General features: G+C 43.6%; 1 protein-coding gene across 1 annotated transcript in view; it reads right to left on the bottom strand.

Annotated features, from left to right (window-relative positions):
- The window catches only part of LOC119164184 (IDLSRF-like peptide), a 155,985-nt gene extending 140,572 nt beyond the window's left edge, over window positions 1-15,413 (bottom strand). Inside the window, exon 1 of the mRNA XM_037416309.2 lies at window positions 14,544-15,413. Coding sequence (XP_037272206.2) covers window positions 14,544-14,670 — 127 coding nt within the window. The 5' untranslated portion in view covers window positions 14,671-15,413. The remainder of the gene's footprint in view (window positions 1-14,543) is intronic.
- Between the last annotated feature and the right edge of the window lie 10,253 nt (window positions 15,414-25,666).

Raw genomic sequence — 25,666 nt, 5'->3', positions numbered from 1 at the left:
TTTCCGAATACGCAAACGCGCAACGGGATGTACCAATATGCAACCTATCACAATCCGAGGTATGTGCATCGACATAGCGTTTGCAAGCTCCCACGGCAGCCAGTACAAGAACCTCTCTCACTTTATTTCATGGGCCATAAATTTGTAATAATGAAGTTACCTCCCAACTGAGCTACCATTACAATGAAGAAATGAAAAAAAAAACAAAGAAAGAAACCAAATAACAAACGAACGAGAAAAAATTAAAGGTATTTCTATAATGTACGCACAGTCTTACGTCTTTTTATTGATTTATTGACCTAACTTCTAACAAGACAGTTGCGATTTACTGATTTTCTCTCCCTCAGGAGTTTCGCACACTTATCATCATTGATTCCGTGAATATGGCGTGAATTTTTTCTCCAATTGTAAAGACGAAACTAATTGCAGAGTGAAGTCGGTGTCCTTAGGTTGCTCGCGAACAAATAATTTTGTCGAAACTAGCTTTGAGGCGATTGCTCTCAGTCTGATTTTTTCCAACAGGTAATACTTCTTTTCTATGCCAAGTGCTTATACCTTTCGGTGCTTATACATTCTAGACGAGTAGACACAGCATTTTGTCTTCACTACGCCGTGAGCCGGTGAGATAAATTATTTACACATTCAGCAGTAGTTGAACCAGTGGTACATGAAGCTGGAATGCGATAACTTGTTGCGGCATAGTTAAGGGTGCGCGAACAATGGCGGTCCAGAAGTCAAGTCTTCTATACTCGGCGACAGCTTTTCATGAGAGCGCTGTAGAAACTACAAAAGCGAATTGTATACCTCCTCCCACGCCAAGAAACAGTACCTGACTTAACAATATTCTTTCATTTTCTTTGCCGAAATAAATGGTGCTGTATTTATTGTGACAATCAAACAGTTCGGGGAAGTCAAAGGTAAAAAGAAACTGAGTTATTGTTCACTTTGCAGGAATGCCTTCCTTTTCTTTCCATTTCGTTGACCACAGCAACCATCTTTTCAGCACACCATTTTTACAAAAAGAAAATGGTGTCTATGACGTAGTGGGTTTGTGTGTGGGGCCTCAAATTCACTGTTTGATTGTCCCAGAATACCGCACTGGTAATATGACACTAAGATGTACACAGAGGCATTGAAATGTTCCTGTCGTTTCACACTTCTGGGTACGTGTTCTTCTAAAGGCGTTCACAGTTCGAGTGAGCAAAATGAAATCAGCTGGAAGCCAGCGTACTACTTGCGGAGCAACACAAATGTGCGGAAACTCCTATCACTTTGCCTTCTTTCTAATTTCAAGATAAGTTGTCATAAAGTATACTCAAACCTTGGCCTGTAGTGACAACCTGATAGATGTATTTGTTTGTTTACTTATTTATTTATTAATTTATTTATTGAGTGAGTGAGGTGAGCGAGTGAGTGAGTGAAAGTATCTAGTCATTTTATAGGAAAGGAGGAAAGATTTTTCGACGCCAGAAAGGGGCAGAAAAGATGAAATTCCGCAAGGAAGATGCCCCGCCGTAGTACACTGACAAAGCTTACGAAAGATGTCAACGAACTATTTCTCTTTCTTTTGTCAAAGCGACGGTGGTTTCGTTGTTTCAGCTTTTGTTAGCCGAAATAGCCCGAAATCTCATTTTGCAGACAAGCATCGTCGCTAAAACTACTTGATACTTGAGACTTCAGCCGCAATGCCTTCCTTTCCTTGGCACAAAGAAATAATAATTTTGCCTTTTCTGCTTCCTTCGCTTTGTTCATCAGGAGAAAAGACAACAACATGATGCACTCCGCTGTTGCTTGTTTTTTTTTTTTGAGCGAGTTCTCCTAACGTCTCCCGAAAATCGCCTTTCTGAGTTTCCAAAGCTTTTGAGCTCTCTCTCGACATCTGCCGGAAATTGGTGAACAAAATCCATTCAGCCACAGCTGTAACCAGTGCGAGAGCCTTTTCGATACCAACTACTTTTGGGTAGACAACACAGTAACATGACACTGCCTAGTTTTGATGGCACGCTGCGTTCTGCATTACGCAGAAAGTGCGTTCCAGGCCATGTTGGTGTAAGTATGACTGAACGATTGTGAACTATAAGTAATGACTAGCAACACTGCAGTCAGCTTTTATGTGGGGACTCCACCATGTAAATACGGTGGGCAAATAATAAGAGTGTGTTTTTAGGTAAAAATATGTGAGATCACTACAACACTGGTGCACGCGCGCATGGAACGGCTACGAAGCTGAGACTAGGCACAAGGTTCCTAAAGTGCGTGCGAAATCTCACTTATTGCGAGATGTATGCGTGAAGTGATATGAAAAAAATGCTGCAAGAGGGAATGTTCAGGAACCCTGGCTTCAGCAAATGGGTTTGCATTCTTAAAAGCAGCAACTGCCTTCACTACTTGAGGTCTCTAACGATGAGCTACGAAAGAGCGCAGGTGAAAAAACAATCCTTTGAAAACAAGTCTTTCGGAAATTTTCTGCTTCCGTTATTTCATGACTTAAAGCTAGACTCGTATGAGCCTATGGTGCTTCGAATGGCTCGGCTAAGGTATGTCGGTTTATTTTGCCCAGGTTGTCTCGCAGACGCCCGTCACTAAATTCGATTCAGTTCTGTCTTACCTTCTGGATACATGAGTCACTGTCCGATTGATGTAAATCCCTTGTCTCTTACTGTGTTTAGCAAGGCTTGATTAAATAAGGTCTACCTTAATTTTATTGACTCGTCCATTTAGCTCCACTGAACTAGGTCTGATGTCATCATGGTCTTGCACATACTCTCATTCAATCCAGTATTGCTACGCTCACACGCCCAAGGCTATCCGACTGCCTCCAGCTACACACATCTACATGCACAAGGTGTGTGCTGACTTTGCCATCTATAGAAGTCACCTGTCTGGTACCATTTTTTGTTATTTAAGTGGACAAGAGGATCAACTGTCCAGTCATTCTCGCTTCCGCCTAATCTAGTTGTCTAGCTATCCTCAGGTCATTATGCATTGTGTTCCGCTTGCAGAGGCATGTGCATAAATTGTTCAGTTGCTTTTGCCCATTTTTTTGTCTTTGTGTTCTTTTTACTGCGAACGTCGAGTATAGTCCATGCTGTCTGTGCCGCCAAGCAGCTTGCATCAGATGAGTCTAGTAAGCAGTAAACAGCTTGCATGTTGACGCCTCAAGATATTTGTGTGGCGCCAACACTGCAGCTACTGCTCTGCATCCTTCGTCTCCACAAAACTTCGTGGGCCAACTTTGATAACTCGGTTAGTAGCGATCAAGCCTTGTCTAGCAGTGGTGAAACGGAGTGCTCTTCTTATCGGCTTATCGTGACTAGTGCACGTCAACATTCATGATCTTTGTGCCGAGAAGTCATAATATGGTGCAGATGATGGCTGATTCGCCTTTGGTGTCATGAGAGAACTACGATAAGTGCCTTGACTCGGCGCCTTAGCTATGACCTGTTTAAAATGGGACGTGATTAGGTTATCCTGTGCCTCTGGAGTTGTCAGTCTGAGATCTAACTAGAAGCATGACTGATCGGGCTAGGTAGTGTGTCCATAACGCGACATATAATTTTAAAAAGACTGTTTCGCTGAAGGGGAACACAACGAACGCAATAGCAACAAAATGCAATGTTAAACGAAGTAAAGATAGCAGCTTACCCTTTTCGATATTCTCTCACGAACAGTACGAAATGCTAGTTTAAGAAGCTACGGCCAGTACAAGGAGTGGGGTAGTTTTTGTGCTGTCTATCGTTTCAAGAAGAAGTAATCTGTGAGGGCCAATCCCGGATAAAAATTGACCACGTATCAGCGTGTATCAGCGTGCTTCATTGAAAATGTGTTCAAAAGAATGGTATTTTCTGCAAACTGTTCTTTTAGTGCATTTTGTTGCCTTTTGAGCCCAGCATACGAAACTATACGGCCTTAAAAATTACGTATCTACATATTTTCTAATAATCCAATGCACCAAGAAATATATTCGTATTGATCTTGCGCTCCAGATAAGCGTAGTATTTGCTTTTTAATCAACAATGTTCAAATATGAATTCGGTCCACAGTTCAAGATGGCTGGGTCTTCAGCAAGTATCTAAACGTTGGCAGGGTGACTGAATGATGTGACAGACAGACAGACAGACAGACAGACAGACAGACAGACAGACAGACAGACAGACAGACAGACAGACAGACAGACAGACAGACAGACAGACAGACAGACAGACAGACAGACAGACAGACAGACAGACAGACAGACAGACAGACAGACAGACAGACAGACAGATAGATAGATAGATAGATAGATAGATAGATAGATAGATAGATAGATAAATAGATAGATAGATAGATAGATAGATAGATAGATAGATAGATAGATAGATAGATAGATAGATAGATAGATAGATAGATAGATAGATAGATAGATAGATAGATAGATAGATAGATAGATAGATAGATAGATAGATAGATAGATAGATAGATAGATAGATATGTGCTTGTGCGAACGAAAACAACGTACAATACGCATGGAGTGAAATGCACAAAATTATGTCGCGAAGTGCATGCTTTCGTGTCCAGGGTGGCCAGTTTTTGTGATATCGGTGAAATCTTTAATATGTACATTGACATGAGAGTCAACATTATCTTTAGCGGTTACATATGCCCAAAAAAGACGTGGTTATCGCAAGCCACCTAGTCAATGTTCAACTACTTACTGAACACTTGGTCGTCTTGAAGTAGTGGTCGTATAACTGCTTGTCAACATTGTCAATCAAAAAGCAAATATTACAAATATTTGAGGCAAATGAATAATACGAAAATGATAACTCGTGTGTTATTTTACTAGAAAATACATGAATACATGACTCAAAAGACCGCTGTGTTTTTACGCTGCGCATAAAATGCGACGCTATGCACACACAAAAAACGGTCATAAAGAGACTATCGTCTTTCGACGACCTTTGCAGCGCATCGCTCAGATACGCATCAAATTCTTTTCAGGTTTACGACATGCTGGTGCAAACGCTTTTCTCGTGAAGCCACGAGAACATTTCGCGGGCAGGTCACCAGTGTCAAGCCTCGTGTTAAGAAGAGAGGAGAGTAACAAAGGTGCAGTTTCTGAGCCACGAAAAAAAAAACTGACCATTTAGGCATCAGAGAAAGCTTAGAATTGGCTTCATAAAGAAACGGGAAACCAATCTTATTCTTCCCTTAAAAGTGAAGTCGTAAAACTTGAGTTAAACGGGCTTCACTCAAAGTGCTTCGAAGGATAACGGATCAATGAACCAATGATTTTATTCGACAAAAATCAAGTCAACAACCTCTGAGAAATGTCATTTCGCCGAAGCATTGCAAGATGACTCAAACAGCATTTCATGAATTCACCTAGATGTCGTTAGCCAAGGTTAGATTAGGCTATGTCATGTAGCCTAAGCCATGTTTTGTTGGGACAGCGTAGTCAGAAACCAGAAAACAGTAAAAAAACATCTGAAGCTTTTCTTCATAATGACTTAAGAACTAAACCATTTTAGGCCAGGACAGGTCACGTTAGGGTAAATAGGAATAAGTTATACTAATTGTGGTGTGCACGAGTATGGTTACTTTCGATTGGCATGAGGGTCATTACGAATAGGATTTCTTGACCGAGATCAACAATGCTCTATGCTACGCAGCCTAAACTAACATTCGTATTGAGCTCCTTGCACACATCAGCCAAATGACGATGCGCATGGGAGCCAGATCTCGAGCGCCGCGATTCCAACAGGGCCTGCCACGGCGCCCAATGCGGATCGGAACCGATCGCGATCTAGAGTGCCCATGTAACACAGGTGTTAGGTTACATTAGAATAGGTTAGCTTGAGTTAGTGGTAATCCGTTTTGCGCATATTCATGCCTCTGCATATGCAAACATGAACAATTTGATTATCTCGGGTGGGAAGTGGGGGGGGGGGGCGCTTCACACACCAACTCAAGTTTACTTAACAGTGGGTGCTTTTGTTTCTCCAATGAAGTTGTGTTCATGCATGATCTGTATGGTTAGCGTGCACAAATCTGATATGTGGGGCTCAACGTTCTAAAAGAACCATAATATTATGAGAGACACCAGAGTGGATGGCTCGGAAAATTTCGACCACCTGGAGTTCTTTAACGTGCACCCCAATCTGCGCACACGGGCCTGCAGCATTTTTGCCTCCATCGTAAATGCAGCCACCACAACCGAGATTACATGCCGCTGGCTATTGATAATATTTGCAGTAGTAGTAGTGGTAGTAGTCGGTAGGTAGTAGTAGAAGTAGTAGTAGTAGTAATTTGTAGTTGTTGACATCGAAGGTACTGTCTCCTACACTATTGCGTGCGCCACGCTCACCTTCTAGGTTTGCCTGTAGAGCGTGCACCACTGCAAGCACACTCTGTTTGCGGCAAAGTTAACTTGCTGTTAGTTCTGCAGATGTTTGGAGATGCAGAACTAGCAGAAATAAGTAGTTAACTTGCATAATAAATATTTCTCGTAAATTTTGTTTTATTGATTTCAATCACAACCTTTATTTGCTTATTACATTAGTGAACTTTGTCAAATTATAATAATAATAATTCATCAACCTTGTGGAAATCATGTGTACTTTGTTCATAACACATAGGCATTGAAACCAGCGAGTTTTTTCTTTAACGTCCCGCACTTTGGGATTGACACTGAGATCAACTGCTCTTTGTTAATAACTTTAAGGTCGTAGCCCGGATTCGTTCCCACGACCTACTGGACAGCAACCAAGTACCTTAGCCACTAGACCACTGCGGCAGGGCGTGCGCGCAGAGTTGCCGTCCTCGGTAACCACCACATCTCTCGAACAGGTTGCAATTCTCGAGATAAACTTTCAATGAGCTCTCGGAAATGCTCGCCCACGTTATTCGCGCAGTTTCTTCTGAGCAGAAGCGAACTTACGCGACTCGCTCGGAACGCTTCATCAACGGTTACAAAAGAAATAATAGAAAGAAGCAGCTCCGTTTAGCCGTGTACTACCCGCAAGCTAGCATTCGAAACCTGTCCCGACGACAAAGCCTCGACACATTACAACGATGGGCAAGCAAAGTCGCGCTCGCGCACATTTACGACGTTCGCGAGTTTTTGGACGGGCCGTTTTTATTAAGCACGTTTCTTTTGTGTTTTTTATTCCTCTCCACCGCGCACGCGCTCGCGGACGCTACGCTCACTAATCTTCATTGTCCGCGAGACTCGTTTACGAGCTGCAGCAGCATTGGGTGACTCGACGGCAACATCTGCCTCTCTTTTCTTTCACCCTTTCCCTCTCTGTAGGCCTCCTTTTCCTTTTAGTCCCCCGCCCTTTTCCTCACTATATCCTCTAAGCTACGGCGCACTTTCCCCTGCTTTCACCCTGCCCCTCACTATAGACGCTAGGCGCTTGCTGACTCGCTCTTTCTTTTTACTTATTCTCTGACTGTAGACCCCTTCTTGCTCTATTTCTCGCACCCTTTCCTTCACTGCAGACCTCAGGGGTGCACTCACTTACCTTTCATCTTTCACTGTTCCCGTGTATACAGGATCCAGGCGCTCACTAACGAGAATCTCTTTCTTTTCCTTTTCACCCTTTCCCTTACCATACACTCTAGCTCGCTCACTCCCTTTTTTTCTTTATCACTCTCCCACTGTAGACCGCTCTTCCTCTCTCCTCACCTCACTATAGACTAGGTGCTCTTCTAACATGCCGAAGCAGTGTCTGCCTAAACGCGACCCATCCTGTCGCAGCGCAAGTGAGCTTGCCGCCACGTGCTCACAAATTACGTCTGTCACACGCTTGTATGGGTGGCGATGGAGAGTTGTGAGCCCGTAGCAACACCTCCAGCGCGGTAACGTTCCTTCCCTTTACACTCCCCAACACATCTAAGGTAATTCTAGACACATGCGTTCTCTGAGAGCACGGCGGCTTTCCGCCAACTCTGTTCGACGGCCGTATATTTAGGCAACCGTTGGAGAAAGAACCATCACCCTGTTATGCCCCCAATCTTTTCTCCTCGCCTTAATCTCCTTTCCACCTCTCCTCCGATCGTTCTATGAGCGCGATTACATTAGCACTCGCACGGCATTTCAGGACTGAGCAGGGAGATTGCGACGAATCAGCGCAGTGTCACGCTGGTCTCGTTCTCTGTGTGATTGACTTAGCGTTAAAGTGACCGGGTGTATTGTGCAGGAACACGCGAACTGTGGCTTGCTAGGGAATCAAGTAACCACTCGAACACCATAACGTGGTATGTACACCAAAGTAGGGGCTTTTAATGAAACGGGAATACTGAGCGTATTGAAAGAAAACTTGAAGGGCTCTTCTTGTATGGTAAAGACTTTGGCGAAAGCTGTTATGCCTAAAATGTTTGACCTGCTTTACTAGTTCAGCACATCATTTTCAATTATTCTCAATCCTTTTGAATTACTATAAATATTTTAAACAAAGGCGTAGAAAGTGGGTTTGCTGCCCATGAGTAACACTCTGTATTCCTCCACTGTGGCGTGATAGTGGTCACCGCAAAAAATTTAACAAGCTCAAAACTGGTAATTAAGGCACATGTGCATACATATACACACACAGTCTGATACTCTAATGGTGAACTCCATTGAAAGAACAAGAGCTCTCAAAGTCATGTTGGAAGTGCTCTTTTCAGAGAGAGCGTGTTTCTTTGATCACTCCACCGAGGCAGTCTAGTGGCTAAGGTACTCGGCTGTTGACCCGCAGGTCATGCGAATAAATTCTGGCTACGGCCGCTGAGTTTTAGATGGAGCCAAAAATAGTGTAGGCCGGTGTGCTCAGATTCGGGTATCCGTTAAAAGAACCCACGAGGTCGAAATTTCTGGATTCTTCTACTATGGCGTCTCTCATATTCATTTAAATTTTCGAACGTTAAACCTTACATATCAATCAATCATTCATGTTTCAGTGGTCAAACAGTTGTAGGAGCATTTCAATCCACTGGTAGAGCGAGAGTGCTTTTGCTACTCCTAGAGCAGGCACGAACAGTTTGCAGTGCTCTCGCCCGAAAAGCGCAGCAGGCGCAGTACGGTGACTCACGTTACGCGAATTGCCTCTGAATTGCAGCACTGTCACTGTAGCAATTACGCTTTAATAAAAATATTGCCCAAATTCGAAAGGACAAACAGACGTCAGAAATACCCGTAAGAGTAATGCGAACAGTTTTATTAAATTTAGGTAGCAATTATTTTTCATTGCTCTCAATTTTATCACTGTTGACTTCTTCCTACTTTAAATCAATAAGTTATCATTTACACGAAACAAATTTCAGTTATTATATTCTTTTTATTTCTAACTTTTTGAAACCATTCAATGACAACTAACATGGCTCTATCAGCACGCATCATCAGGTGTGCATTATTATAACAATCGCACACAAACAAACAAACAGGAAGTGCCGTTTTCATTCAACAACTTTTTAGCGCAGCTGCAAGAAAAAAAAACTGTTACTCGAGGACAGCACTAAAAGTTTCAAAGAGATGTTATAAATAACGTATAAGCAGCGTATGACTTGTAGTTTGCTCGCTACTAACATAGACAACCTGGAAAGACTATGAACCAGCTTGGCTAATGTATTTATGAAGCATAACTGGGAATGTACTGCCTAGTTCGGTGAGAGCCTCCGAACCTAGCACTAATGGTCCCTTCATGACGTTTGCAGACATCGATCAGCAACACACATTATCCATAATGCCAATCATTCTGGTGAGTTACAAATTGAATTGGTGGTTAGCGACAAGTGCTTAAGATTACTATATATGTACGCTTGAACGAAACACGCACGCAATGCAGCCGTAATAACGTTTGTCATATCGCGTAAAGATAGTTACCTCGAGTTATTGAAATGTACCATGCTTGTTCATGGTTGCCTTATGACTACCATACGATTAGGAGAGACGCCGTAGTGGAAAGCTCCGGAAATTTCTACCACCTGGGAGTTCTTTAGCGCGCAACCAAACCGGAGCATGGGCCTACAGCATTCTCGCCTCCATTGAAACTGCAGCCGCCGCTGTTGGGATTTGATCCCGCGACCGGCGGGTTAGCAGCCGAGTGCCTTAGCCACTATACCAGCACGGTAGGGCGTATGGTGCATTGTGTATGACGGAAAAAAATGGCACAATAAATTGCACCAGCTTCGGTAACATCATTTGGGTAGGATAAAAAATTAAAACCAGAAGGCTGCGGCTGCTGTACTTCGTGTAGACATCAACTGATGCCTTCTTCTTTTCTTTTTCTCTGGTGGATTGACGGTTTTGTTAATTTTTCACTTCTCAGTGAACCTATTTACAATACACGTCACAGACCTCCGGGTGGTTTCAGTTTTCGTATGTTGTAGATATTAGGGCCATTTCTTCGTTTTGGTGAATTGTGGCTCTAGTCAGCGTATTTATGTCAGCGTGAGCAACTGCTTACACAGACACGCAGTCACATGCGTACACACGTGTGCATAAGTGAACATAAATGGAATGGTTATATTTCATTTTACCACGTTGTACTGGATGCGTTGTGGCTATTTTCCCAAACAATCATACAAACTGCTTTGAAAATTATAATACTGCCCAAGCGCATAGCTAGTATTATTTAGCGTTTTAATTAGCTCAATTAAATTATGTCGGCCCAGAAAAATAAGTTTCTCGAGGGGTTAAGAATTATCCAACTGTGCAGCAGCATTTGCGAATCGTGAACATTAACTTTCGACTGACAGCTTGCGCACGGTTAAAAATAAATATTAAAAGATAACGTTAGGCGTCTACGTCTGTTCTCAGTATCATGTCTCGCTTGGCGTCCTTGTTTACATTTCGCGGTACAGTGACCAGCTCTAATTTTCCGACAGCATCAAGTACGCGCTCTTTTCTTCACAAAATAGTTTTTTTAGCTAGTTGTTTTTGTTATCAAGCTGATCTAAAAACACCGTATGGTAAAAAAGGTCCATTTTATATACTAGCTAAGATTCAGTAACGGTTTACAATTGTTAAAATTACCATAGGCATCGTATATTTCAAGTAATGTTCACTGTGTGCGGTAAAAATGAATATTCATATAATGTTACGTATTAAGGTTTGCTGTTTGTCATGTATTATTACGACTTGCGATCAGCTTAGTATTTTTCAGTGCTGCGTTTCGTGTCAGCAGGCACTGTTTGCACTTGATGCTTCACTGTCAGTACGTCGCAATTTTCGCCAGCAATGCAAATACCACGCTGAGATCTTCATGGATCTTCATGTAAGTGATCTGCTGCTTGATTACAGATTAACGTTTCGCGAACGAAAGTCGTTTTCGTGGGGGCATTTCTGGTCCGAGTCGTTCCTGAAGTAATAATAACACACGTAGTTTTACGTCTGGAAACCACGATGCGACCATGAAAGATGCTGAAGAGGAGGGCTCCAGGAATTTTGACCATCTGGTTTTCTTTATTATGAACTGACATCAAACAATAGTCTGGCTTCTACCGTTTAGCCTCTATCGAAATGTGACTGCCGTAAGCGGGATCGAACTCGCCCCCTACGGGTCCGCAGCTGAGCACCATAGCCACTGCTTCACCGCGGTGAATGTCATTCTAGACGTCATTCGAGAAATTTGCGGAAAAACATGTGCTCTTTTTTTCCGTAAAGGAAAAAAATTTCCCCATAAAAAATCTTTGGTTGTTATATCGTATTTCTTGTTGACTCATTTGAGACTTCAGCCGAAAGATGAAGTGAGGAATAAGTTATGCTGGCGAAAACCTATCGACTTGCAACATTTCTTTCTAGAAACTGTGTACTTCACGAAACGTTGCTCTTGTCTGTTCTTTAATATAAGTTTCTTCAATATTCCAACTCATTATTGCTTGCACTGTGAGTAAACTATGCACTTTTATTATATTGCAATTACAAACGTTAAATTAAGCCATAACATTATTCTAGAACAGAATTTAAGCATTCTAGCTATTTCAGCTGTTGATATAAGCGAAAGATGTTTTGCAATGTCGTGATGTAGCTCCTATGGCTGCCATGTTCAGAACTGTGACCACGTAAAAATCCATAATCCAAAGCAAGAGATTTGTGGATGGTTAGGGGGGCTATCACTAAGAAGCTAATTATATCTCTTTTGTTGTTAAAGCGACAATTCCAACTTAAGTTCATTCAGCGAATATGGTAACTGCACACCATCATAGTGTTTAGTAATGTGGCTTTTTATTTACCCAGCAATTACTCCTAAATTGATGAGTATTCAGAGAGCAGCAATACCAGCGTGCTTTTACTGACCGAGCTTCATCTGAATAATTAGAACATGCCACAGCTTAAGCGGTCTTTCATTAAAAAGAAGTCTCAGGACTCTCGGTATACTTCGAAGAAATGAAGGATTTTTTTCACGAAATAAATTACCATTTTTATTATAACGTAAATGATATGTCAGCAATGAGCGTGGTCGATGTTGGAAAACAGAACTGGAGAGAATTTCGCAGATGTGAAAAGTGTGAGCAAATTTCACCTGAAATCCTTACTACAACATCAGTAAAAAGTAATCACTTTCATGTCTATCAAGAAGCGATGACGTTATGGCTTGTACAGTCTATACCTTCCATTTCGTTTTGATGCCAACAGTGATGAGTACATAAACTGACCAACAGATAGTCATGATTTCCCTTGAGTACCATCAAAGTATTTCACATAAAATTCGCGCGCACTCCATCGACAATATTACCCATCTTTTCAGAAACTTTCTACCAATTTTTCGAAAGTTTGTGGGCAGCCATCTTTTATTTTCATACTTATGAACCAATGCCTGTACATAAAAGACCGAGCAGGTGTGGGCTTTCCGTCACTAATCTGACGTCATTCATTGTAGACAAATTATTGAAACAATAAACAGATGTTTCTATATTAGGATAATTATTTACCCTCTTATACAGTATGCTTACGCTTATACGGACACTTTATGTTCAATTTACTGCCTTAGAAGCTTCTGGTCGCAACTAAACAGCCTTAAGCTTAGCGGAGGCACCGTAGTTTGTTCACTTTTGTTCACTTAACGCTGACGACAAAATCTCGAAACATATTTTGCTTCTCCATAAAATGCAAGGGCCTGACACACCAATGCTCGAAATGTGTCGCTGTATATCACAATAGGCCAACATTTCCATAGGAAGATAATGTCTGACTTCGCAACATTCGATCAACATCACAATTTAATTTCTTCGTTTATGGACAATGAGAACACTAAACATATTTTTCATCCGCAGATAAAACTTGGAAACACCAAGCTCTTTCTTACTTTCATACGATGAAAGCTCTCTTAGTTTTTTCCAGTAAATATGACAGGTCTTTGCGAAGAGGATTCTAGCGAACTGAGCTCATTGATCCACAGTGTACACTGAAGACGAAGTTCTTGTGAATTCGTCGCAAAAGAACTGAAAAAAAGTTATTCCTACTACTGCTTCCGCTTATTATGAAAGTTATCTTGGGAAGCTAAAGCGAATAATGTGGTCTTCACGGCTAGCACCACATCAATTATATTGTTCTGGTCTCAGCAAAGCGATCGAAAATAAAACAATTACTTCAATCTAAGCTTCGGATAAGACAGGTTTGAAAAAGCCAAAGTTGTATCCCCGCAAAATACCAGCGTTACAAATGCAATATCCCGGGTGTTCTGGAATGTTGCAGATAATGAGTCAAAATATTTTATGGACGTCGGAACAAGAGGTGTTAAAGTTAATAACTGGATTCCGGTGTTTGTGAAGAATGAACCAGGATATCCGAACCGCATTTTGTCGTTTTCAATGCAATCAAGTATTGAAAATTGTTATTCGCGGAAGTTTTGTTACCAGGGCAAAAATGAAGTATTATTACGACCGCAGTCATCTGTTTCTGATGGCTGCCACTGCGTTTCATCAGGTAAGTGATATATTGTAAACACCCTTTCTTGATAAAAAATTACTTTGTGTACGGCCGAAAGACCATTGACAGAAAATACCACAAATTCTAACAGTACTGCTTGCGGGACAATGTACTAAATGAGTGTTTGGGATATACAGCTACGAGTTGTTACACACAGTCTGATATCTTAGTACGAATACTTGGGAAACAACTTAGACAGAAATGTAGCCCTGCGAGTGTTCTATCGTAAACCGAACTCCTACAAGCAAAATGTTCATTGAAACGTCATTTTTATTTGTTTCAGTTCCTTGTATTTCGTTTCATTACTTGTTCACTTTGTTTTCGGGTGAACCGCCTCCTCATTTTTTGTTGAGTGGCCGAAGGTATAGAACTGCAGCAGCCGAAGTGACATAACTAACAACCCCTGCACGGCGAGCCAGTTAGAGCAAAACAAAACACAAAATTTGCGGTTCCACTATCACAAATAAGTCATCAGAAATTACCAAAAGCTGAATACATCGCAGGCGCAACTAAGGAATGCTTTAGTGAATCGTAACGATGAAAATTATCTCGATCGGCGTTCCCAACTAATCGCGACATTATCAAAGAAAAAAATTATGAAAAATAAAACTGCATGCAGGTTAGCGGTACCGAATCAACACAACAAACTCACCTTCGCGCTTCACGTTTCCCAGGTTCCTGTTGAGCACGTGAGAAAAGTTGATCAAGTAGGCTCCCTGTGCCAGTCCGACCAGAACGACCCCCCACAAGATGAAGTGCTGCGCTGCCCTCATAAGCATCGTCTCACTCGGGAAGTAGACCACGAACCCTCTTACAATGACGTCGCTGACGACGACGACCAACAAACACCGGACCAAGAATTCGGCCAAGCTTGTTTCCCTGTCTCAACAAAAGTTCGTTCCTCTCCTCGCTGTTCCAATATCTGTCAGAAAGCTCTGAGCAAAGTCGTCGCTCTAGCTCCTTAAAAGCTTGCACTCAACCAATGCCGAAAATTCAGAAGTGAGTCCCTTCTTCCGAACATTTGAAAATGTTCTCGGGGTGTTCAGAGCGTTCACGCTACGTTCCTAGGAAGATCTCAGAGGCCGTCGAGTCCTCGGAGACCGCTACAAGGACGAGGAGCTGTCGCAGAGGACGTTCAGTTTTCGAATGATGCCAGAGGAGGCAACGTGCCGGTCCTTTTCCGTTTAATCGCTTAGTCACTGGGTTTTTCTCTCCCTCAACAGCACGACTTCTTTGCCGTTCTTCTTGTTTCTTGAATGATTGATTTTTTTTTCGGTGCCTTATTAGCGCCCGCTTGCAAATGAAAACCCTCTGATGAGAGACACTGGCTGGAGCACTGAAGCCTTCGCGGAGAAAGTGCCTACTGGGACGGCAGGCGCACTGTTGCCTTCGCCCGGCCCCTTCGATCAAAACTCGCCGGAGTGCGGAGAGGCAAAGAGAAAGTGGAGCACCCGCGCGTTCGTTCTATGCGTAGCGATGGCGCGCTGCGGCAGAGTCCAACTCTTCACGGGAACGGGGCTCTGCTTGGTGCAGCGGGAACGGCGGCAGCGGACCGGCTTTCTTTTTGAGGAGGAGCGGGGGAAAAAAGAGCGCCACGCGCATGCGCGGCTCCCGGACAGTTAGCCAATGGGAGTCGAGCGCGCGCTCCGCATGGCGCGAAAAAAGCGGCGCAACATGGCCGCGGCGTCGGAGGGAAGGAAAGGAAGGAAAACAGGAGAGATCTGAAAGCTTGCTCGATACGGCGCTCCCTTGAAGTGGGCCTGCAACCACCTTTTGCTTCCTTTATTCTTTTCAGGGAGGCGGCTCTCCCTACGCTACGTTGCGAGTCAGGGTTGAAACCTGTTGTCCTCTCTAAACTCTCTCTCTTACTCTCATCCTTGCGTACTGCTTCTTTGATGTCAGTCTCCTCTCAATCCTTCTCTCTCCAAGAGACTTCATCGCCTCTAAAAAAAGAGGCTAAGGTGTAGTGGCCCAATGCGTGGGCTAAATGTTGTGACGAATAATGACGTATGCGGTTGCGTGACGTCATGGTATAGCGTAGGCGTAGGGGAGTATAAAAAAGGGAAGTCATGAAGGTAAAGAGCAAGCAACATTTTGATATTCCCGACGCGTCACCCTGTGAAAAAGGCATGCCTTTGTCGGAGTTCACTCTCTTTCTCTTGAGGCGATGCTTTCACTTTTTTGTTTGGTTGCGCCATGCCTAAGAAGTGAAGGCTCGAGCGCGGCTCAAAATGAAGACTGATCGTTCTCAAGGAGAAACGCTGATGCCGCTGTTGGGACCTTGTTTCTCCGTGTTCTATCATTCCTTTTTTTTTCGCGGCGCCTCCGTCGTTCTCGATCCTCCGAGTATTGTTACACGCGGTGAGGATGATAACGACATTTTTGGGGTTTTGTTCTCCAATTTTCAACCATTTGAATCCCTGAGACCACGCCCTGATTCTGCAGTTCTTTAGACGAAAATGGGACATGATGCTTTTAGGTGAGATTTTATGCGTTTTTCATGTACCATTTTGCTGCGATTCATTTAATTTTATGTTTGTCTCTTCCAGACTTCCCACTCACCAGACGAGATTTTTCAGCGGCAACAAACGTATGGGTTTGCTAGATCTAGCCGCACCACCAAAATGAGCATCTTGAAGGTGGTCGATAAGAAGCATCCAACGCATATTCTTCAATGTCAGGTGTCTGTTGTAAATATGGACGGTTTTTGAGAAAGGAACATTTAGAAAGCACGTTAAGGTTTTTCCAAACACTGCTATCAGCAAATGTGTGTGTTTGTGTTTGTGTGGGTGTGTATGTGTGTGTGTATGTGTGTATGTAAGTGTGTATGTGCGTGCTTGTGTGTGTATGTGTGTTTGTGTGTGTGTGCGTGCGTGTGTGCGTGTGTGTATGTGAGCGTGCGTGCATGCGTGCATATGCGTGTAAAAAGCAACAACTTGCCGCTACCCTCCCCCTTATTATAAGAAGCACTTAAGTCGTGTGGAAAACCCCAGTGATTCCGCTAAGACTTCAAATATTCAAGCAACCTTTACGGCAGTCGACTCTTGAGGCTATAACCGACGGCACGCAGGTCACTCGATGATTACTCAGAAAAGTGTGGCAAGTCCCCTTTAAGAAATCAATACACAACTCCATTGCGATCTCGAACACGCCTCTAACATGTGCGGGGGGGGGGGGAGGTGGAGGGGGCGGTAAAATGTCTGACCCTTATCGTTACACGGTCAGGCCCGAGCAGGCTTTGTGGCTATGGTTGAGTAGATTTCCGATGACGATGGGAAATGAAGGACCCGTTTGTGAAGTTATACGAACAGTATGATTGCCTTATTTACTTAAGAGAGCAGCTAGCCACAGACACATATCTGTGAGAAACACGCCATTGCTTCATTGTAATATTTTCATCCACTATGAAGCACGTTGTGTTTCGGACTCGAATAGAGGTCGACTCCGGAACACAACATTGTGTAGGACTCGAATAGGGATAGAGGTTGCTCTGACAAAACTTTACCCCCCCCCCTCCCTAATAACGTACCCCATGCATGTCCATGGTCACAAGCCTTCACAGATGTACCAGAGATAGCTCTCAAAGCTTTCCAGTGCAGATCACTGCACGTTCTTGTGCCTGTACTGGGACAAGAGACGTCGCATACTTTCGTGGGAAATTAGGAAATGAGTACAGTGCCTCTGCGTAACTCCTAATATGCCTCAAAATAGTACATTGCGTAAGTTTTGTCACGTAACAATTTTGTAGTGCGAGAGAGTAATTATATCAACCAGTTATTGCGTGATGCATACGCAGTATCTGTCGCGTTCTTTCTTAGTTTCCGTGCCATGGTCCCATTGGAGATGTCCCATTATGTCTCCTCGAAGAGATAACGACACGGGCACCAAAGGTGGAAGTGAACATTGTTCGCTGAGCCCTAATGACCGTAGTGCCATGGTACTGTAAGAATTAATGGCACGGAAGTATCACCAAAGGAGCGCAGAGATTTTCGCAGTCTGCACGAGTCAATTTGCACTAAGATAGCATTAGGAGTGTTGCAATCATTGGGGTTCCGGTCATGAATTGGTGTTCTTGTCGACGACGTGACTATAGACTTGGCGAGGCCTAGTGAGGGCTAGCAAGACTTGGGGTGATTTTCAAGGCTCTTCGCACCTGGCATTTGTCACTTAACGAACTATAACCCATACCTTCTACGACTGCATAGCAAAAGAAGGAAGCATGGTAACCCAATAACACCGTGTATCACGTGATCGAATGACCACAAGGGCACAAAATCTTGTGATCATGGCTAGGGCCGTAGTCGACACCCTCTCCTCCTGCTGCTTAGTAATGCCACATATTAGGACCAAGCGCAAACAAGAGTTTTTCGCGCTAGATGGGGGAGCGAACTTATTTTCGACAAACATGCTGTTAAAAGCTCCTACAAACTAACAATAAAGCACGTGAGTTGGCGACTTGGCGTTCTTCAGTCTTTTTATGGAGTTGAGCTATCGACGTTTATGGTGCCAATGTGACGGTTCGGGAACCCTTCTGAAGATAGACATGCCACCCTCGAGGAGAAAGAAATGGGGCGATAATGATGACAGTGTGGATGGTGATGATGATGTGTGTGTTTTTGTGTGTGCTTTGTTTTGTTTTAACTGGCTCAGTGTGGAACAATTGAGCTTTTATACTACCTCGGCTACTCCATTCTTATAAGTTCTGCACAGCAAAGAGAAATGGTCGCCCAAACAAAAAGTAAACAACAAACAAACAAAACATAAAGCACACTGACACAAGATAAAATGGCATGTATAATGTACAGTTTGATTGCATGAGTTCTGAAGGCAACCAAGCGTCTTCACTTGCACAATCCCAGTTCTGCCCACGGTATATGAAATAAAATGACATTCTGTATATGGCTACATAAAGCTGTGCATCTCAAGTGTGTATCTAGTCTTGTTTACACTAAGAAATTTTTCAGGAAGGTGTTCGCCTTTCTCAGAAGGCGCATTTCAAACAGCAATTCGAGAAGTTTTCCCAACGCAAGGGGGCGTCTCTTCAAACTTTCTGGTTTAGTCTGTAATTTTTCTTCTTTTATTTGTGCGCTTGACGCATTCCAAAACAATGTCCACAACACTCTCATCTTCCTAACTACAGGGGCATTTCGGAGAGTTGGATTAGTTCATCTCGTGCAGGAAGCTGTATGCAATGACAAACAAACAGTCTTGCAGCTGGTGTGTGCACTCGCTGAAGGCAAGTTTTCGAGTGGTGTAGAAATTGCGGTGGCTGCTTGCGCTCTAGCATCTCGCTTGGGAAAACGTTATGATGAGACCACTGCTCTTTCTTTTTACCCTGTAGCTCACGCAATCTTCCCGTGAGACGTTCGCACAGCAAAGTTTACGAGAGAGCCCGTCTTTCTTTTTGAGGCATCAGCAGTTCTGAACTATCCCTTGAAAACTTTGGTACACTATACATTAACTACGTTATACCCTCATATGAAATGCAGCCACAATATCTTTGTAAACTGAATTCGTGGAATCACAAGCGTAGTTTCAGCTACGCGGTGTTGTTGCTAAGTGAGCTATTACCAAATTCACATTACGAAACTCGGAGTCTTGGTCTGGTATGAGCTGCTGTAACCTCGCTATGCTTCCTTGATATTGCCCGCTAAAAAATGTCACGCTTAAGCGATTACGTCCTGGAGTAATTGGCTCATTGAAGCTGAACGCAGACTTAAGTTTGAAGCTGTCGTATCTCTGCCAGAAGTCGTGCTTCCGAAACTGAACAATGAATACATAAAATTTCAAGAACGTCATTATCTGTTCACTATTGTGCTGTGACAACCGGGATAAAATGATTTCTGTCCGGACTGACTGCCTCATGTACCTCTGCTTTGTTTTGTTGCAAACTTAAAACCTGTTTCACTAGTTTTCGCTTAATGACAGTCGAACTGTAGGGGGCGACCAGCGCTCAAACTTGGCACGGTGACTGAAGCATCTCAATGCAGCGTAGCGAGCGAAAGCAGATATTTCTGGCAGCGCATGTTGCCTATTTCGCATCGGAGATTTCAAAGCGCCATTTCTGTGGCACATTCGATCCGTTTTTCGAGCGGCTGAGCATTAACACGCTCGAGCATAGCCATGCATATGGCTGTCTCACTACGCGGGGGGAAAACAAACTTTGATTAAACGGTCCGCTTATAAGGAACTGTTGTCGCAAGTTCGCATCTGTTGTCTTTTCACATGTTAGGGAAAAAAAGAGGGAGGGGGTGCGAGTAGAAGTGCGCTGCCTAATTAGAACTGTCCGGCTTCCTTCTGCATTCAACTAAGACAACTCGAAAGCGAAAACCACTGACTTTTAAAAACGATATCCTTTCTTGCAGAACGTCGACGCAAAAATTTTCGTCTGTCTGTCTGTCTGTCTATCTGTCGGTCTGTCTATCTGTCAGTCAGTGGACTTGTCTGTTTGTCCTCCAAAACGATACTGTAAACGGCAAAATCCCCCCATCCACAGCACCCACCAATATTGCTCAAGTTTCGGCTTTCATACTTATGATATTGTCAATTAAAAACATCAGGCCTGCGCGGAAGGCACAGCACAGCCACAGCGAAAGCTAGAAGTGCGGTCTTTCAGAGCCTTTTCGAAACGCTCATCGGGAAACTATGGCAAGCACACTTTCTTGATACCCACTAAGTTATTATTAATAAATTTATTTGGATAGTAGGCAAGCATTCGCTATGCTATTTTTGTCCTTCTTCTGAGAAGCGTGGTATCCGCTTAACACTTGCTAGGAATTGTGTGCGAATTGTTCATGCAGTGGCTGACGAAGATGAGGAATTATGGTTGAAGTGGGTATGCGCCACAGTAATATGGGAACAAGAACAAGCTTTTGTGATGAAGTGGAGGATTGGACGGTCCACTTGTTACACTATGCATATTGTGCGATGACTGGTTGTTCTTTCACTATTTTAAAAAGCTTTAAAAGTCGTAATAACGCAATTGCTTTCCCGACATCAAGCCTGCCTAAGGCAGGAAAGAGGAGGAAGAAAGTTTAAGCGGAAAGACAGGGAGGTTAGCCAGTTCTTAGACGTGCTGGCTACCCTGTGCTGGGGAAAGGGGTGAAGGGAATGAAAGATGTTAAAAAGAAATGTTGCGCAGAGAGGGAGAAATTACAAAAAAAAATAGCGACAGAGGAAAGCAACATCAAAGAGTATAAGACACTAAAGTCTGTCTCTGAGGCCAGTTGTCCGCAAAAAGCGCAGCAAAGCTTTCAAAGCCTTTTGGGCTGAGGATGGGCTCGGCCAATGACCCAGAATCCTTTGTTCCGACAAAGGCCGATCGTCTAGTCTATCCAGAGCTGCAGTGAGTTCTTGTCTTTGCACTTTGAAATGGGTGCACTCACACAGAAGGTGGGCGATGGTTTCTTCGCAACTGCAGTAAGTACATGTAGGAGAGCTGGCCATCCCAATGAGATAAGAGTATGCGTTCGTGAAGGCCACTACAAGCCACAGGCGGCATAAAAGAGTCTCCTCAGCTTGATATATTCTTGGGGGAAGACGAAGCTGCAGATCGGGATCCAAGTTATGCAGGCAACATCAAAGAGTATAAGAAGGCAAGTTTAACAACAAGCTATAAGCACCGGTGTAACTCAGTGGTAGAATACTGGGTCGGCACCTAGCGGACCCGGTTCGAGCCCCACTGTTTCATTGGTGCTAGGTTTTTTTTTTTTTTTCTAATTTCGCGCGATGTGGCTACGGACACCGGTGGCGGCGGTGGCGGCGAACAACTGCGCGTGAACCGAGTTGTGATCTCGCAACTGCTTTCGCTGTAAAATCAGATATTGCGCATATATGAGACACAACATCAACACGTCAATATTCTCTGGCGTGTCTTTTAGGGGCGAAGCTCCTTAGGGCGTGGGCTGTGCGTCCCCTGTAGCCTGTATGTAGCCACCTCTAGTTTAGTTCTTGCAGTGTTCACTAGATGGCGGTACCGTCCCCTGTATGTAGCCACCTCTAGTTTAGTTCTTGCAGTGTTCACTAGATGGCGGTACCGTCTCCTTTATGTAGCCACCTCTCGTTTAGTTTTTGTAGTGTTTACTAGATGGTGGTACTTGTAGCTGATGATGAAAAGATGCAAGATGTTATAAACTAGAAAGCGGTACTTGTAGCTGATGAAAGACGCGAGATCTTATAAAATAGGAATGATGTCACATATGGCGCGTGTCATTCGTTGAAGGCAATCGTTCGATTTAGTGCGGTGACGTACGCTTGGGGGAGCGTTGTAATAAAATCCGTTCGCTGTTGGCGCGCGCTCGGAGTCGCCGGATGGATAAGGCTGCACAGCGGAAAGAGCGCGAGGCGGCAGCGGCACGCGCACACAGCGTTTCTCACGTCTTTACATGATGATCGACTGGGCGAATTACACGGAAGATTCACAGTTTACCGATGAATCCCTCCGGAGCTTCGCCCATTCATCATCATTCACCCCGTGAATATGCCGTAATTTTTTTATACTACAGAAGGCATACGTAATTAACTTTAAGGACTATAGCGTACATTTCGTTGCGCTGATGCTATGCGCGAAAGGGCAAGTGTTTCCTACGCTTTGCTAAGACGACACGGTGGTGGCACCTGCCCGTCGCCTTGCGTTCGACAACTTGTCACCTCCGAGATGGGCGCGCACACCGCGCACTTCGTTTTCCAAGATAACTGCCAGATAGCACTCGTGTCTCACGTGCCTCGATGCGCTCGTTTGCCTTTGTTTCACGCATCTAGACACTCTAGCGCAGTGCCTTCAGAGTAACATTCACCGATTTTCTCGCGCATCAATAAACATTTTGTTCACTCTACGGACGCAAGACTATAGTCTTTCAATGACATTTGCAGTGAAACATGCAGATACGGGGTCCATTTTTTTATTTATTTGGTAGAAGTAATACGAGCAGTATTTTTATCAGTAGTAGCAGTAGTAGTAGTAGTAGCAGTATGTTGTTGTCGTTGTTGCCATTGAAGGTACTCTATTGCAGGCGACGCGCTCTGCTTGTCAATTTGCCTGCAGAATGTGCACCAATGCAAGCATACTCTTTTTGTGGCAAAGCCAACATGCCGTCCAGTTTTGCGGATGATATTCGGAGACGAAGAACTAGTCAAAATATTAGTTAACTTGTATAATAACTATTTTTCAAAAATTGTCTCAGGTTTATTGTCATTCATTTAGAAATTATAGTTGCATATTACAGTAATGAATGTATGGTGAAATTGTTATAACAAAAAGTCATCATCTTTGTAGAAGTGATGTGGACTTCGTTTACAGCACACATATATTGAAACCTGCTCCAACCTCCTACGCTTTAAAAGCTACACTGAGATCAACTTGCTTTTGTTAATATTTATTTATGTACACCCGCAGGCAAATTAGGCCGGGACACGTGAGCGGTGACCACAATCAAATAAAACTGTGTCCCCGCGTCGTCTAACGTTGAACGTCTTCTGTGACGACATCAAAGTGTGCATGCGCGTCCTTTCACGCTATCAGCCATGTTTTTTTTTTTCACTCATCGCCACCGTACCAGCTACATGTAGCGCTTTACGTACATGTATTGTTTGTAGCGCTTCCCCTTTTAAGACCGTCACGCCCTTTGTTCGACTGTGCCATGGTTGCCGAGAATCGTACGCTGCTCGCTTTACTCGATTAAGTATAACTTGGTCGCAGTGATGAAGCGTTTTCACATACAACATAAGTGGCTTTCTGCGCATCTTCTTTCTGGTGAAAAGATGCTGCGTGGTGCGGAAATACGAACGAGGCTACCGAGACTTTGGAGGTATAGAGCCGGAAAAAAAAAAGTCAGGCCTTCGTGTAAGGCGCAGCACAGTCGCAGCGAAAGCTAGAAAAGTGGCCTTTCAGAGCCTTTTCAGCACACTCATTGGGTAACGACTGCAATAACACTTGCTTGTTACCCTCTAGGTTATTAATAATAAATTTATTTTGGTAGTAGGCTGGCATTCTCTATGCTATAATTCGCCATTCTTCTGACAAACGTAGTATCCGCTAAACACCTGCAAAAACGTTTGTGCCAATTGGTCATGCAGTGGCTGACGATGATGACGAATTATAGCTGAAGAGGGTATGCGCACAGTTTGTAGGTGAACAATATCAAGCTTACGTTACAACTTTTCTGAGCACTGCGCTTTCTCTCGGGGTCCTTAAACTGAGCGATTAATTAGGCTAGAGTATACTACAAGCGTACCTACTAGAAGCGATGTAGAAGTGTTTGATGGGGATCACCGAGAGGGCTGAAAGTGAGGTGCCGTCTGTGGACATAGCAGAGATGGCTGTGATCAAAGGGGACCGGCTGGGTACACGTACAGTGCACCTCCCGTACCGAGGAACACGGAACACCACGGTATTTACGAGTGTGCCGCAAGGGACGCCCATCAGCATCTGGGCCATACGCGGTCCATATTCCTCAAGAAAGGTTGGCGAGATGCCTGTGACTCACATCCCACGCAACGCAACCCTATCCACCTCGCATGCAGCACTACCGTAGTATTTTCTACATGGACCACCTAACTCCCAAGCAGGTGCTGAACCGGTTGTTAAGCCCAATCGAACCCCTTCTGGTACACTCCAATCAAGTTGACGCTTCCACCAGCATTCTGAGAACGACTTTACAATTGATGGAGGTGCGGGGTATAGATCCACCTACGAGATGCCACTGGAGAGGGCTACTCACTAAAGCTTTCGCTCTTCTTCACTTCACAGTGAACAAATATTTAGTAGAAATTTCTATGCTAAAGCCATGACAGGATTGTGAAACGCGTCATTTTAGGTGATCGCGGTTTAATTTTGACTATGTGGGATTGTTTTTTGCTCACCCAAAGCGAAGTGAATGGTTATTTTTTCGCAATTCACCGCATCAAAATGCGGCCGCCATGGCATGGAATCGAACTCAGATTCGATTTGACTCCACAGCGAAGTTTTTTTTTTTTTTTTGCTGCCAAGCTACATCAGTTGCTCAACATGAACAGTTCTTCATTTTTAATCATTAATTTATTATTTACAATATGTCTGTACTGTACTGAGTCCGTAGCAGGAGGAACTATGTACAGATACTGTGAATGCTTATCAAAGAAAGGAATCAGCAATACAAGATAAATGAAAAGAGTAAAATCAACATTGTACTTCATACATAGGCACTTTGCACGATAGAATATATAAACAAAATTCAAGTGCGCATAAAATAGTAATTTGAACGTTATAAGCTGTATACACGACTATGTACACAATATATATATACACGCAAATAAATCACGGCTTGAACGAACAGCCATCTCATCGGGAAATATCATCCGCCACGGTGTGAAGAAAATGACCGAGGATCTACAAGATCATTCTTCCTCAAACTACTCATGGACACATTGCCTATGAAAACGTGGGTTAAAGACGAAAGCTTATTAGCACTGGGGACGGCAATCTGCTTTGTGTGTTACAAACCGAAGATGGTCGAACACCCATTTATTGACTACTCGGATCGAACATTTTTTATGGAATACAAAAAAAACACTGGAGAAATATCTACCGATAGCGCTTCATGATATACGTTTTCGTTACGTACAAAATGAGGTGCTCTGTATGATATGATATTGTTATGAGTCTTTACAGTCTCTGGGTTCACACGCGTGGCCGTGAGGCGTATGGATCGTAAAGCTCCATCTGCACGGGAAACATTATTGCATGCAGAACGTTTTTGCGCGACATATATTGATGGTCGGATGAACCTCCGGATCACG

Source organism: Rhipicephalus microplus, chromosome 8 (genome assembly GCF_043290135.1).
Source record: "Rhipicephalus microplus isolate Deutch F79 chromosome 8, USDA_Rmic, whole genome shotgun sequence".
NCBI classification, from domain to species: Eukaryota; Metazoa; Arthropoda; class Arachnida; order Ixodida; family Ixodidae; genus Rhipicephalus; species Rhipicephalus microplus.
The sequence above is the reverse complement of the archived record's forward strand: the minus strand, read 5'-3'. Positions and strand labels throughout refer to the sequence as shown.